Raw genomic sequence first — 12,852 nt, forward strand, 5'->3', positions numbered from 1 at the left:
GGGTATCGGACCGAAGAGAAGAAGGGGTAATCAAGGAGAAGTTAGAGAACAGGAAATATAACGTTGAAACAAAAAAGGGAGGAAGATATATCAGGAATGCAAAATTCTTATTCCCTATGTTCTCCTCTGGAGAAAGAGAAAATCCTGATAAAGAAAACCCCCTTACACAGACACTTCCTCCAAGACAGACACATACACCAAGATCCAACCTACATAATCATTCTTCAACCATACACAGACCTACCAGAATTGTTAAACCTGCCAAGAGGTTCATAGAAGAACTGTAAGAGGGAGATGTCCTGAGGTCTACATTAATAGTTTGTTTATTTGCTTGTCATCTGGTTTGATATATTATTGTTTCATGTTTACTTTTAAGTTTTGGTTTTTGTTATTAAATACAATGAAAGAAGTGGCTCTAACAAAATGGGTTTTAATTTAATATATTTAAGGGCACAACAACATATACATTTACAAAAAGTTATTGTATTTTATTATTGTCTTGATTTAAGATTCATACTTCACTCTCGCTACTGTGTCATTTTCAAATTTGTGTGTATGATCAAAGACAAATAGAATAAATATAGACTGTCAAAGGAAGGTTCCGGCGCCCACTGCTAGGAGCACCCTGTAGTTAGCGGTGTGCGCCGTAACTACACGGCACTCCTATAGTGGTGGGCGGTTGGGGAGCGAGCTGGTCTAGTGGTTAGAGCGCGGGACTCCAGTCCCTGAGGTCCCGGGTTCGAATCCCGCCAATCACCAATGGATTTTATCTAAGTGATAATGCCGCTACCCCTAGGTCTAGCCTGAAGTAACGTGAAAAACAATTCCAGGCTCGTGCCTAGCGTCTTAGGACAAAAAAAAAAAAAATAGCGGTGGGCGCCGGAACATATGCTAACCGCAGCACTGCTGCCGGTCTATGTTTATTTTATTTGTCTGTGGTATGATAGATAAATATTAATTTATATTACTTATAATAAAAAAATACTATAAATACTTGAAAAAATAATACTGATTTAGGTGGTATTTAACCCTATAAAATAATGCGATAACAATAAAACTAATCGTTAGAAATACTATTTTAGAAATTTCTACCATATTAATTGTATTACATATTAGAAACTATCAGTGTTCAAATTTCCAGATTATTGAAAAACAATATATATTATTCTTTCTCTGCATTTTATGTTCCAGTAAATATTTTTTTACAAATTTTACTTCAAACCTTCCTATATTTACTTAGCCTACTTAGTAACCTGTATAACAAACCTCTCTAATTATCTTAATCGAGGAGTACATATCAAATGGACATGGTTACAATGGGTAAAAAAAAATTAAATAACCTGCAAGAAGAGATAACAGCACAAATATTTTACTTGATTTAAAAACCTAGCATTTAATCCAGCTCAAGTTTTGCTCTTTTAGCTAACAATCCAATCTTCTTCTAACATCCAACCATAAATCTCTCTTTACTTCATTTTCATCATATATTTTCATTGGCCATTTCGCCATTGTACATTAATTTTCACTGCCCAATGAATATTTTATTCAAGTAGTTTAACCATTATTTTCAAAGATTCATGTGGCGCTGGAGTCTTGAATATTTGATCTCCGTTTTCATCAACGTGGTCGGCATATTTCAATTCGTGGACTAGCTCAAACCCCAAAGAAATGAGGATTTTCTGGGAGAACATTCCAGTTGCATCTCCTTTGATTACCTGTTCAAAAAGAATCAAAATAAATTAACAGTTTGTAATGATTTTTTTTTTTCAACTAAAAGGGTAATTCCCTTTGAAAGATTAGTTTTCTGGAACACCGATAGTCAGGAAAAAACAAAAAATAAATTCAACGTGTTTAAATAATATGAGCCTTGAAATGCTAGGTTCAAACACAGGGAAATATGGACACATCAGCTCCGCTCTGATGAGAAAGGTTAAGAGATAAGGGAGCTCTCCACACCATTCTACCAAGATAACTTTTAAGAGCAATGTTTTTAATAATAAAAAGTCAATATAGTCAGAAAGAGGCTCAAATCAAAAACTAAGGTTTAACAATTCTATTGAAAATGTTCAATCAATTATAAAACTATAAAACTTCCATTCCTATGTGAAATTTAATTTACCAAATTAATTGGACAAATATAAATTAAATAGACTTCAAAACTAAAGATAAAGTACAAGTTTTACGAGGTTTGTCCACAAATTAAGGTGTCCAACGAGCTCATCGTGGAAACGAGATGTGTAGTTCCAATCTGACATCAGGGGTGTACTGTTTACTTTATCCTCTACTAGATTCCGTTCACAAAATTTAGGCGGTTTTAGGGGAAGAAATCTATTCCCTCCACTCGACTCTTACCTTTAAAATAGTATCTCAACAGCTGATTAAGTAACATTAAGTAACATAGATTAAGCACAAAAAAGTGGTGGAGGAACTTCCCCGCAAACCGCCTAAATTTTGTGAACAGAGTATCTAGACACCCTACCTTATTTACGGTTCCCACTGTAGTGACTATAGTCTGATAGCGATAATTATAGTAGAGATAAAGTAAAGAAGACAGTACTGGAAACAGACTAGATCTAGTTGGCTTAGTTGTAAGTGCACCTCAATACACAGATAGCCCTCGAACGTACTTATCAAAGAACTCACCAACCTTAAAATCGTGTTCCCTTGCCACATTTACAGCCTGCATGATGAGTCCTTTCCCGAGTCCTTTTCCTCGGTAATTAGAATCTACCGATAGAATCCTTGCATCAAATATCTTGTCTGCGTTGTATTTACTAAACAAATCCAGAGATTCATTTAGGTCGTAGAGGAGAGTGAAGATCCGTTTGAACTTCTCATCTGTCATCTTCTCCAACTTGTCCCTTTCCTTCTGAATGTCTCCCGGAAGACAAACACCGTTGAGAGATACACCGCATACCTTAAAAGAAGAGTAAATCCAAGAGAAATGAAAATAAACTGTGAATATAAAAGAATATTAGTATTACATAAGTTAATAAACCATGGTACTCAATCTATTTATATACATAATACAGTATGTATTATGTGTGTATAACATTTAAATATGTATGTAAAATACATATTTTATACATTATACTATATATCATATTATATAGGGTTTTCTTAGTAACACCCCTTTTGCAGCTGTTCTACTTAATTGATCTTCACAATTGAGGTGTCATTTTTGAGGTCATGGTATAGCGCACCTACGAATGGTAACAAAAAAGGTAATTTCATAACTAAAAAGGTAGGGTTCAATTATAAAGACAGTGTTGCTGACACGTTTTTTTTTAACGGTTTAGCCTACGAATTGTAAATCTAACAGCTGATACTTCAGTTGAATCTTTAACCACAGTCCGATTGTAAACAAGGGACAGACGAAACAGTTTATGAAAATGGATATTAATTGAGCAGAGTCATCAAGGGTTCATATTTTATTGTTTTTGTAATACTAGGCTACTTTTTTGATAATTGCAACCTGATTGAGGTAGGTACATAAATCACTCTTCAGTCTTTATATGCTGTAGGTCTAGATCTTTGAAAAAGTAAAAGGATGCAGTCATCAATAATGCATTATTATTTTTCCCCTGGAAGTTTTGAGCCCAATTAAAATGTGCAATTTGTGGATGGGTCCCCTCGTTCATTAATAATCTTTTACTTTTTACCATATTGTCAAAGGTTTATTCTAATTTACTTTTGTGTTTTCCTTTTCCAAAAAGTTGATGTGTCATACAAAATGAAAAGAGGCGGACCCAGATAAAAATTGAAAAAATACGCTGGAGGGAGTTGAAAACGCAAACAAAAGATTGATACATCGTCTGGATTGTATGCTCCCAATTAGGAGATAAGTCAATTAGTCATTTGTGTACAAATGAAAGCTTATTCATGCCTTTATGTTAATTCAACACCAAAAGAAACTTGAAGCCCACCTCAAGAGTATTTTTATCGATGGCCATGACGGACAGTTGATCCCTCAGAGTATTCAAACTATGGGTCTCCAGTTCAGTGTGAGGTTCTCCTTGCAAACACAACCCCACAGACTTGTTCAGTGGCTCGTCCGCAAAGAAGTTGTTCCTCAAGTGAACGATCACCTCATTGTATCGATCCTCGGGAATGGGAGAGATGTAGTCAAACTCATCACTCATTGTGTATTGTTTGGTCCTGGAAAATTGTTTGATTAAGGCTTGATTATACAAATACAAGCTACTATAAGCCAGCGAATAATAAAGCAAGCTTGTCGGCTACATAGAACTCTCGCTACCGACCGATTCCTCCGACATTATCAAGACTAACCCTACTCAGGGTCATGATCAATTTGTAAACAGGTTCATCATCAAAAAAATATAGGTAGTTTTGTTTCATATACATTTTGTTTTATATTTGGATGTATGTTTAGTGAAAATCTAAAAGTAATAAAATCAACTTGATTACTTGAACAAATTTTAATTATTTAGTTTGTGAGTGGCAAAATATGTTTGATATTTACAAGAATATAGAACCAAATACCTAGAACAGAGTAGTATTCAAACTAACAGAAATTAGAGTTTCACAATGGTCATATGTGGCAGAGGTAACATTTACAATATAATTAATTATTTTAAGATACATCAGTATTGCTAGCTAGGTTAGTATTTTTTTTCTATTAAGTTACATTAATATATTTTCCCTACAGTCACCCGATAAAGTGGGCTTCCTTGCACTGATTATACATAGTACAGAAAGTTGCTAAATGCTGCACTTACTTACTTTTGCCGCACTCTTTTTTAATCACTTAATTTCATTAGTTAATTACAAGTAAATCAAACTGCCTACACTAATGAAATAAACAGTATCAGCAATCTGACGCAATACAACATAGGGGGTCGTACCATTTTGTTTAGAGTTAAAAGGACAACAACCTACTAAATTTTAATCAAAGTCGTTGGGCTTTATGGGGAATTCAACTCTTTTACGGTAATTCAAATTTCAAAAAATAAAAAAAACAAATGCCAGGAGATATAATGGATTAGCAGTCACATACTGGTACCAAATTTCATCAAAATTGGACCACAGTCGTAGTCTATAGCTCTGAACACATCCCAACACACAGACACATAAAAAACCAGTGTAAAATTTAGGCAAAACTATACTTTCTCGACACTATTTATAGGGGGAGAAATTAAAAGACACAACAAAAATTATAATCATATTATGTCTACTCCAAGAACCTCACAGAAATTTCCGCAGTAAATATTGTTTAGTTATTAAACAAATGACGTTTTTGACCCGAAAATGAACATGATTTAACATATTGCTTAAATGGAACTGCTAAAACATATGTTCAATGCTATTAGTATAGGATTCGGGGCAACAACATCATTTGTTTATGTTTATGATCCATACCGGTATTTTTCTAGTATTCGTGGCTTATTCTATGGAATTTAGTAAAGTAATTATGCAAAAATATTGAATTTTTTAGTTTTTAAATTGACTTAAAATTGATTATTCAACTTATTGAACAAACTTTATATGGCTAAAAAATTCCTTATAAAATTGTTTAAGGTCTTACTTCTATTTTTTCAATTTGACAGTGTAAAGTAAAAAAAATACCCCCGCCGCAGCAAACCTGCCGACTAAGCGAATTTCCATTCGTCTTAATTGATTTTCAATTAAATATATTTTAATAACATTAGGTTTAACGAGTACCTAGGTTTGCTGCTACAAGGAAACTAATGAAGTGTGTTTTTTTTGTAAAATATTGATAGCTTAGTACAAAATTAATAAATTTGATCAAAATACAAAATATATCCATACACAAGCAAACTACATTTGACAATATTCTCCTTAAGAATAACATGGGAATTTAAAATTTACAATTTTTTTTTAATTTTCTCCGTTACTATTAACCGAACAAAAATACTTTTACATACTAAATTAATTGTTTTTTTAAGCTCTTTAAAAAGGACTAAAGAGAAATTGGGAAATTTTGTGTTTTGAGGGTCAAAAGTGAGAAAAACCTATTTTTACCCCATAAAACCCCCCCAGGGGCGTCGCCTTGGGGGGGGTAGGGGGGGGAGCCTCCCCCCCCTAGAATCTGGGAAAGAGAAAAGTTGGGAATTTCCTTGCCATGAGTTGGGACAGTTGGGAAGTCGGATACAAGAAAAATATATTTTTAAACTAAACAAAATTTAAATATTTGCAAAAATCCATCAAAGGGAAAAATTTCTTTGACTTGGACAAATAAACTTGACGCTTCTTTGATTTAATTTAACTTTGATTAAACAAGGCTAAACACGCCTTATTTTAAGAAATCAATAATCAATTAGCGGTAAAGCTTGTTGGAATTTCGTTTACGAGAAATTTTGTTCCTTATTGGACGCATGTTGGGTACCTTGATCCTGTCCTGTGTTGATTATTCTGAATGATTCGTCTGCAAGTTTGAATTTTGAAAGTGCAAGCAATGTAGCTCTTCTGTTCAATTATGTTGTTTGTTAGTGTTTACAAGAAATTCAAAAATATTTTTCACGTCAGTCACATGAAATATATTTTATACCTTTTTTGTGGTATTTGGAGCAGGCTAACTGACCGGAGTACTTGCTAATAAGCAGATTAAAATAACATTAAACATAGGTTTTGTGTATCGGTATTACCTTTAAAACTCTTATTTTTTAATAAACTAAATGGAATATTTATTCTCTGAATATATTTTAAAAATCTACACAAGTTATTTATCACTCCTAATTAAGGGTTTACAAAAATGAATCAACTAATCACTCTGAAACAGATCTACGTGGACAAAACATAACCTAAAATTTGATGTTTGACTTTCACTCTAAGTTTGATTTTTGTCTAAGTTCTAGTTTGATGAAGATGAAGGTTAACATTTTTATTGTATGTATAAGTTTATTATCAACCAAGTTGAACGTTTTTATTTTATACGAGTCTTACTTTAGGTTTATTCCTTTCTAGGCTAGAGTAATATTATTCACAACACTGATATTAATATTTCATCATTACAAACTTGTTTAGGCCTACCCTAGCTGTAAGTTTTATGAAAGTTAAAATGTTGATCTTAACTTCTAAAAGTATTTTAATTTCATTATTTTGTAATAAAATATATTTTCTATACCCACTAATTTGTACTCTGAGGCTTATTTTATATCACTAAAATTTTACACTGCTACGTCTGCTACCACAATGGTTTTTAAAGTTTTTTGGATTCGAAACATTACTTGTTCAAGCTTTTTGAAGTCATAAAATTTCATTATGAATTGGTAGAAGTTTTAGAAATTGAGTAATTTTGTATAGGATGTAAAACTAGCTATGTTTTGTTAATGCGAGTTTATAACTACTGAATTGAATGTTACTGCAGTGTAGTATAATAATTTGTAGATTTTTAAAAATAGTACCGGTACAGAAATTGATTTCTAAAAAAAAATAGTTGGGAAATCTATGTTAGGCAGTTGGGAAATTTGAGGCTTCTCCCCCCCCTGGAATTTAACCAAGCAACGCCACTGAACCCCCCGTAAAGACCCGTTCCGATGGTCCGATCATGCTGGTTCGCGAACTCATACAAGTTTATCCTGCTTTACACCTTAAACCTAAATTTCATCAAAATCGGACAAAAATTACTCAAGTTATCGCGTTCACGGACGTATATATATATATACATATAAGTCTATATATATATATATATACATATATAAAAATTTGAACGAATGGTGTTTTTGGCCTCTGGGGACATCAAAATGAAAAAGTAAATCGGACCCGGGTCTAGGTCTTACCGTGCCACCTACGGTAATAACTACTTTCCCTATAGGGAAATTCGCTAATAGCTACTTTCCCTATAGGGAAATTCGCTAATAATTCACTCAAGAAAGTTTAAAACTAGACTTACAAGTTCTGAGTCTTGATGGAATAATTTCCTGATTCGGTGCTCTCTAGACGCCTAAAACACTCATTATTGTGGTTTTCGCTGTGTTTCTTTCTTTTGAAAGATCTTGAGGGACTGTATTTATTTTTACTAGAGTGAAATAGTTTAAACATGTTTGCCAGAATGATTTTCTGCACTGTGTAATCACTCTGTGTATATGACATCACGTTCATGTTATTTATGACAACTAGAACAGACTATTGCTCACTGCACTCTAGGCAACAACACGATTCACTGTTAATCTTAACGAGAAAAGCAATGGTTGGTTTTATGCACAGTTATAACAAGTACTTAAACAGAAACAGCTTTCAGTTATGTTTGTGTTCTTTTAGTTGTTAGTTCATGTATTAGCACAGAAAACCAAAAAATTAGTTTTTATTGCAAAAAAAATAAGTGATGGTAGGCTACTTACTGTATTTTTTTTTTAAATAAATTTTCTGTTCATCGTTTATCCTTTAGTTGATATACCTACTAATGTAGCCTAAAAAATTCCATTCTTGTGTCAGACGTGTATTCAGTTGTATAAAAAAATGTATGCTACTATCAGTGATTCGAAAATAAGATTCCCATACCTGGTTCAAATAACATTCAATGATTCAATACCTGATTACCTGTGTTGAAGATTAATGGCTTGAACAGCTAAATTTCCATTTAGATTAATAAAGATGCTCAGTGCAGAAATAAGCTATACAAGCTAGAACAATAATGCTGATAGCTTGTATACTGATGTAAACTATTTATCTATTGTTTTGCTTTAGGTTCCATGAAGTAAAATTACAGTTTTATTTATTTATTTATTGTGAATGCATGTGCAGCTCTCCATTTATACATTGTTCAAAAGTTTGTATTTGATTTTTTAATTCATGTAAGTTATTCTAATTAAATACAAAATACAAAGGTTTGACTAATAATTTTAAAATATTCATTAAACTAGTATTTACCTTTAATAATTTTTTTGTTCTTAAAATTTTTGAAATCACAATTTTACTTTCTCCCCATAGTATATGGAGAAAGTATTGTTTTCGTCAAAAATTTTGAGTTTGAGTTTTGAGTGGATATCCGTTTTGAGTCCCCCTGAACCCAAAAAAGTGGTTTTAGAAGTGATATCTGTGTCTATATGTGTATGTGTGTGTATGTGTACAGAGCTACAGGACCATCCCTGTAGTCTGATTTTGATTAAATTTGGCATGTACGTACTATTCCATGGTATTTCCAGGTAATTATTTTTTCAAAAAATGATTTTTAATGGTGATTTAAAAAAAAACCAAAAAATAACGGACGAATCAGATTTTCCCAAAAATTACCCAAAGATTTTGATAACAATTTATTACCTATGTTATAGCTCTTTAAATTCTGAATAAAATTGTGCAAATCCCATTTCCGTAAAAATTACGGTTAAAAAGGTACTGTAACTATGCTATTTTCCCATAAGAAATCCCATAAAATAACAAAAATCAGATTTTAGGAAAAACCCGGGTTTGATTCAAATTAATGTGTTATGGTCCTTTACAGCAATAATAATGTTTTTTTACAGCAATGGGGGTTTGCACTGTTTTGTTTAGAGTTTGTCTGTGGTTATACCTAATTATAGTTATAAACAAAATAGTGCAACCCTCATTGCTGTAACACTTACGGTTCAAAGGTTATTGCAACTTTTGTGATTTTTTCCTATAAAATATCATAGTTACTCTCATCGCTTACCCACTTATAAAGGTTGTTGACAAAGCTTTAAATATGGGAGAAAGTATGTGTCAGATTGCTGATACCGTTAATTTATTAATTGTTTTCCATAAAGAAAAATATTAATAATTCAAATGTCAATTCATTACACATGTTCAAAAAAAAGATACCTAAAATAAGTTAAATTTTTTTTAGGTCTTGTCAGTAGGCCTACATAAAATGTACTTCAAAACGAGTTATTGATAATTAAATTCCTACTTCATAAAAATAGCATTGGATTTTGAAAACCCGTTTGCTTGACTTAAATTATAATATAATCTCAATATCACGTTAAGAAACTATTAATTAATCCTTTGGCTATGATTGTTTGAATTTTAAAATGCAATAAATACAAATAATACCAAACAGTAGTCTAACTGAATCATAGTCAAAAAATCAAAATCGACTTTTATTAATAAAATTGTACTTATTAAACTTTTGAAAAGTGAACTAATGTGGCGGATGGCTTAATCCTGAATTACCAGCAATGGCAAGCACCGCATCAAATAGCCTAATTAATTGAGTAGGCTAATGTTGCTTTACCGAAACTAGACCTACAACACTCTGATTAGACTGATTACTGTAATTGTTAAACAGTTACCAAACTTTTAAGTTCTTTACTGCCTCACGAATCACATCAAACACGACGGTAAAAACAAATTTTCTACGCATGCAAAACGCAATAAACATGTAAGTTGTGTAACACGGTAAGCCACTTGGAAATTGCAGGCGCAAAAACAGGAAGTAACAACGTTTTGGAGTATTTGGTTACCAATGAAACTTAAAAAATGTAATACAGTCCTCAATTAAATTAGTCAGTAGGTTTATGATACACGTAAACCTAACCTACATTTGTATCGAGAAAATTATATTCAACCTTTTTGTTCCACAACATCATTATAATTTTCACAATATTAATACGAATTTGGAATTAAACTTACGTAGGAAAATATATTTTAACTACAGTAGGCTATAAGAAAATCTATTTCTAAACAGTATATAATCATAATTTTTTACGACAAGTTATTATTCACTGTCATTCACAAGTTATTGGACACTGTTCAATTTGGTACGAGTATGGTACTTTTGTATGGCAAAATCTTCAAGGATGTCTTGCATTAAATATCCTACAACTTTTATTGTCCATTCGTCTTTGAAATTAAATTTTAATTTTAAGATAAAGATGGTTACCTGAATTCCAAATTTAGTGAATTTCTTGAATCACATTGTGTAGCTCAACACAAAATAAACGTATGTAAATAAACTATAATGTAATTACCTAAGTAAAGAAATTATCCTCATCGAAAACCGAAGGGAAGGGCAAATAAATCCAATTTTACTATAAGATAGTTTTGTTTATAAAATAAGAAGGTATAAAATACCTTTTGGTATTTTCTTGTATACTTTTGAAAGGAAAATACATGTTTGTTAAAAAAAAATATGTTTAAGTTTAATCACCGGAATTAATAAGCTTAAAAACAATCTTTTGCTTGGTAAAGTATTTTAAAACAGAAAAACAAACTTTGAATACGTAAAAAATACCCAACAAGAATTTCTGCTTACTGAAACTACCCTTATTTTATAAAGATCGTTCATACGAGAGCTCATGTCAAACGGCTCTGTTGGGGTCGGAAGTGGAAGATAATAAGCTTAAGTGTCAAGCGGCCCACCCCACACCAGTTGCATCGATTTTCACTCAAGTTGATAATTCATTTTGACATCAGCTGACCAAAATAAAACCTGTTGCATGTTTACAGCTAGCCTCAACTGTTGAGTTGCAGACGTTAATTGAATCTAACTCTACATATTGTTGAGGACGAGTTAAGTATAAGTGGTTGAAGATAAGTGATGCTGTTCAGGTCTACTCACCCTGGCAGGTACTTGCAGATCAGCTGTTTAGCAGACGACACAACCACGCCCCCTCAGCATATCCTGAAGCTCATTTCAGGATCGGATATCCTACAGTGTGATACCGTTATAATGAGATCTGGCTCAGTAATGCTCTTGGCTGGGGGTGGTCGGTGGTCCAGAGCGTTGCCTAGCAACCGCGTACTCGACCACCCTTTGACCACCCCTCACCGACTCCTACCACCCCTCTTGCTTCGTCCTCTACCACTCCTTCCCCACAACCACTACCATTACTCCTCATTTTTAATGTCTCCATATCTCAACCATCTATCATCCCTCATAATTCCAGTTCACTTGATTATCCTATGCCATATGTCCCAATTAGGTTTAGTCTCAACCTTCACTACCATCCCTGGAATACCCCTTTCCATCCCAAAAATGGCTTAAAGTATCAACAACTATACCCAAAATTTCTTTAACCAACCTTGGCCAATAGTTTCCACCAAACCTCCATAACACTCCATTCTCTCTATATCCCCAATTACTCTCACCAACCCTCCCACTATATATCCATATCACCAACCCTCTCACTCCTTAATTATCTTACCATCCTAAATTACCAATCAACAACCCCCAGCTCCTCAATTACCCCTCCCCTCCCACAACTCCTCAAGTACACTCACCACTCCTCAATTACCCCTCCCCTCCCACAACTCCTCAAGTACACTCACCACTCCTCAATTACCCCTCATCCTTTTTCTGTTACTCTCACACTCACATTGTTTGTCTGTTAATGCATACCTATTGTTAATATTATAGCCTAAGTTTTTTTTTCAAAGTTTATTGTAGAAAAACTTTGTAGAAAAGTACCTTCTTAAACATTTGAAAGAGGGGGCATTTGCTAATTCACTATTACCGGACTTATGGGTACATTTGCCTTATGGGTTTTAGCATGGATGGTGGGGTTTGGCATGGTGTAGAGTAGACACCGGTATACGGTAAAAAATTCTCTTGCCATATTCTTTTTATTATTCATTTAACAAATTATTTTATACTCACATAGCATAAATATATAATATTTTTAGTGAATAATAAAAGAAAATGGTAAAAGTTATTGTTATTTTATACCAATGTTATAATATTTTGGAAAAGAAAAAATCATAAAGGAGGCACCAGGACGTCACTCACAAATTGTTAAAATTAATAATCTGATACAGCTTTATCTTCGACTAGGTAGAAACCATTGATTAAACCCATGCAGGAAGGATATACAATATTATATGCATTAAAACTCCATTTGAGTAACTATCGATAGTATTTAAAAAAACTAAGTTTTCACTACTCCATATTCCCCCCTCCCAAGGAATGACAGTAAT

The 12,852-nt window shown here is 32.9% G+C and overlaps 1 protein-coding gene across 3 annotated transcripts; it reads right to left on the bottom strand.

Moving 5' to 3' along the window:
* Positions 1-460: 460 nt before the first annotated feature.
* Positions 461-11,609, bottom strand: LOC128986836 (arylalkylamine N-acetyltransferase 1-like). Of its 3 annotated transcripts, none has more exons than XM_054407390.1 (4): positions 11,498-11,609; positions 3,927-4,158; positions 2,648-2,917; positions 461-1,715 (listed from the first exon to the last, which is right to left on the bottom strand). In XM_054407390.1, exons 2-4 carry the CDS (start codon positions 4,140-4,142, stop codon positions 1,542-1,544), a joined length of 660 nt encoding a protein of 219 aa, XP_054263365.1. In that variant the 5' UTR covers positions 4,143-4,158; positions 11,498-11,609; the 3' UTR covers positions 461-1,541. The 3 variants fall into 3 exon arrangements, with proteins under 3 accessions (XP_054263365.1, XP_054263367.1, XP_054263366.1); XM_054407392.1 differs by lacking the exon at positions 11,498-11,609 and adding an exon at positions 10,820-10,920; XM_054407391.1 differs by lacking the exon at positions 11,498-11,609 and adding an exon at positions 7,874-7,962.
* Between the last annotated feature and the right edge of the window lie 1,243 nt (positions 11,610-12,852).

This window comes from Macrosteles quadrilineatus, unplaced genomic scaffold, assembly GCF_028750875.1.
Source record: "Macrosteles quadrilineatus isolate MER2022 unplaced genomic scaffold, UCM_ALF_1.0 Scaffold_2__2_contigs__length_208266976, whole genome shotgun sequence".
Classification (NCBI taxonomy): Eukaryota; Metazoa; Arthropoda; class Insecta; order Hemiptera; family Cicadellidae; genus Macrosteles; species Macrosteles quadrilineatus.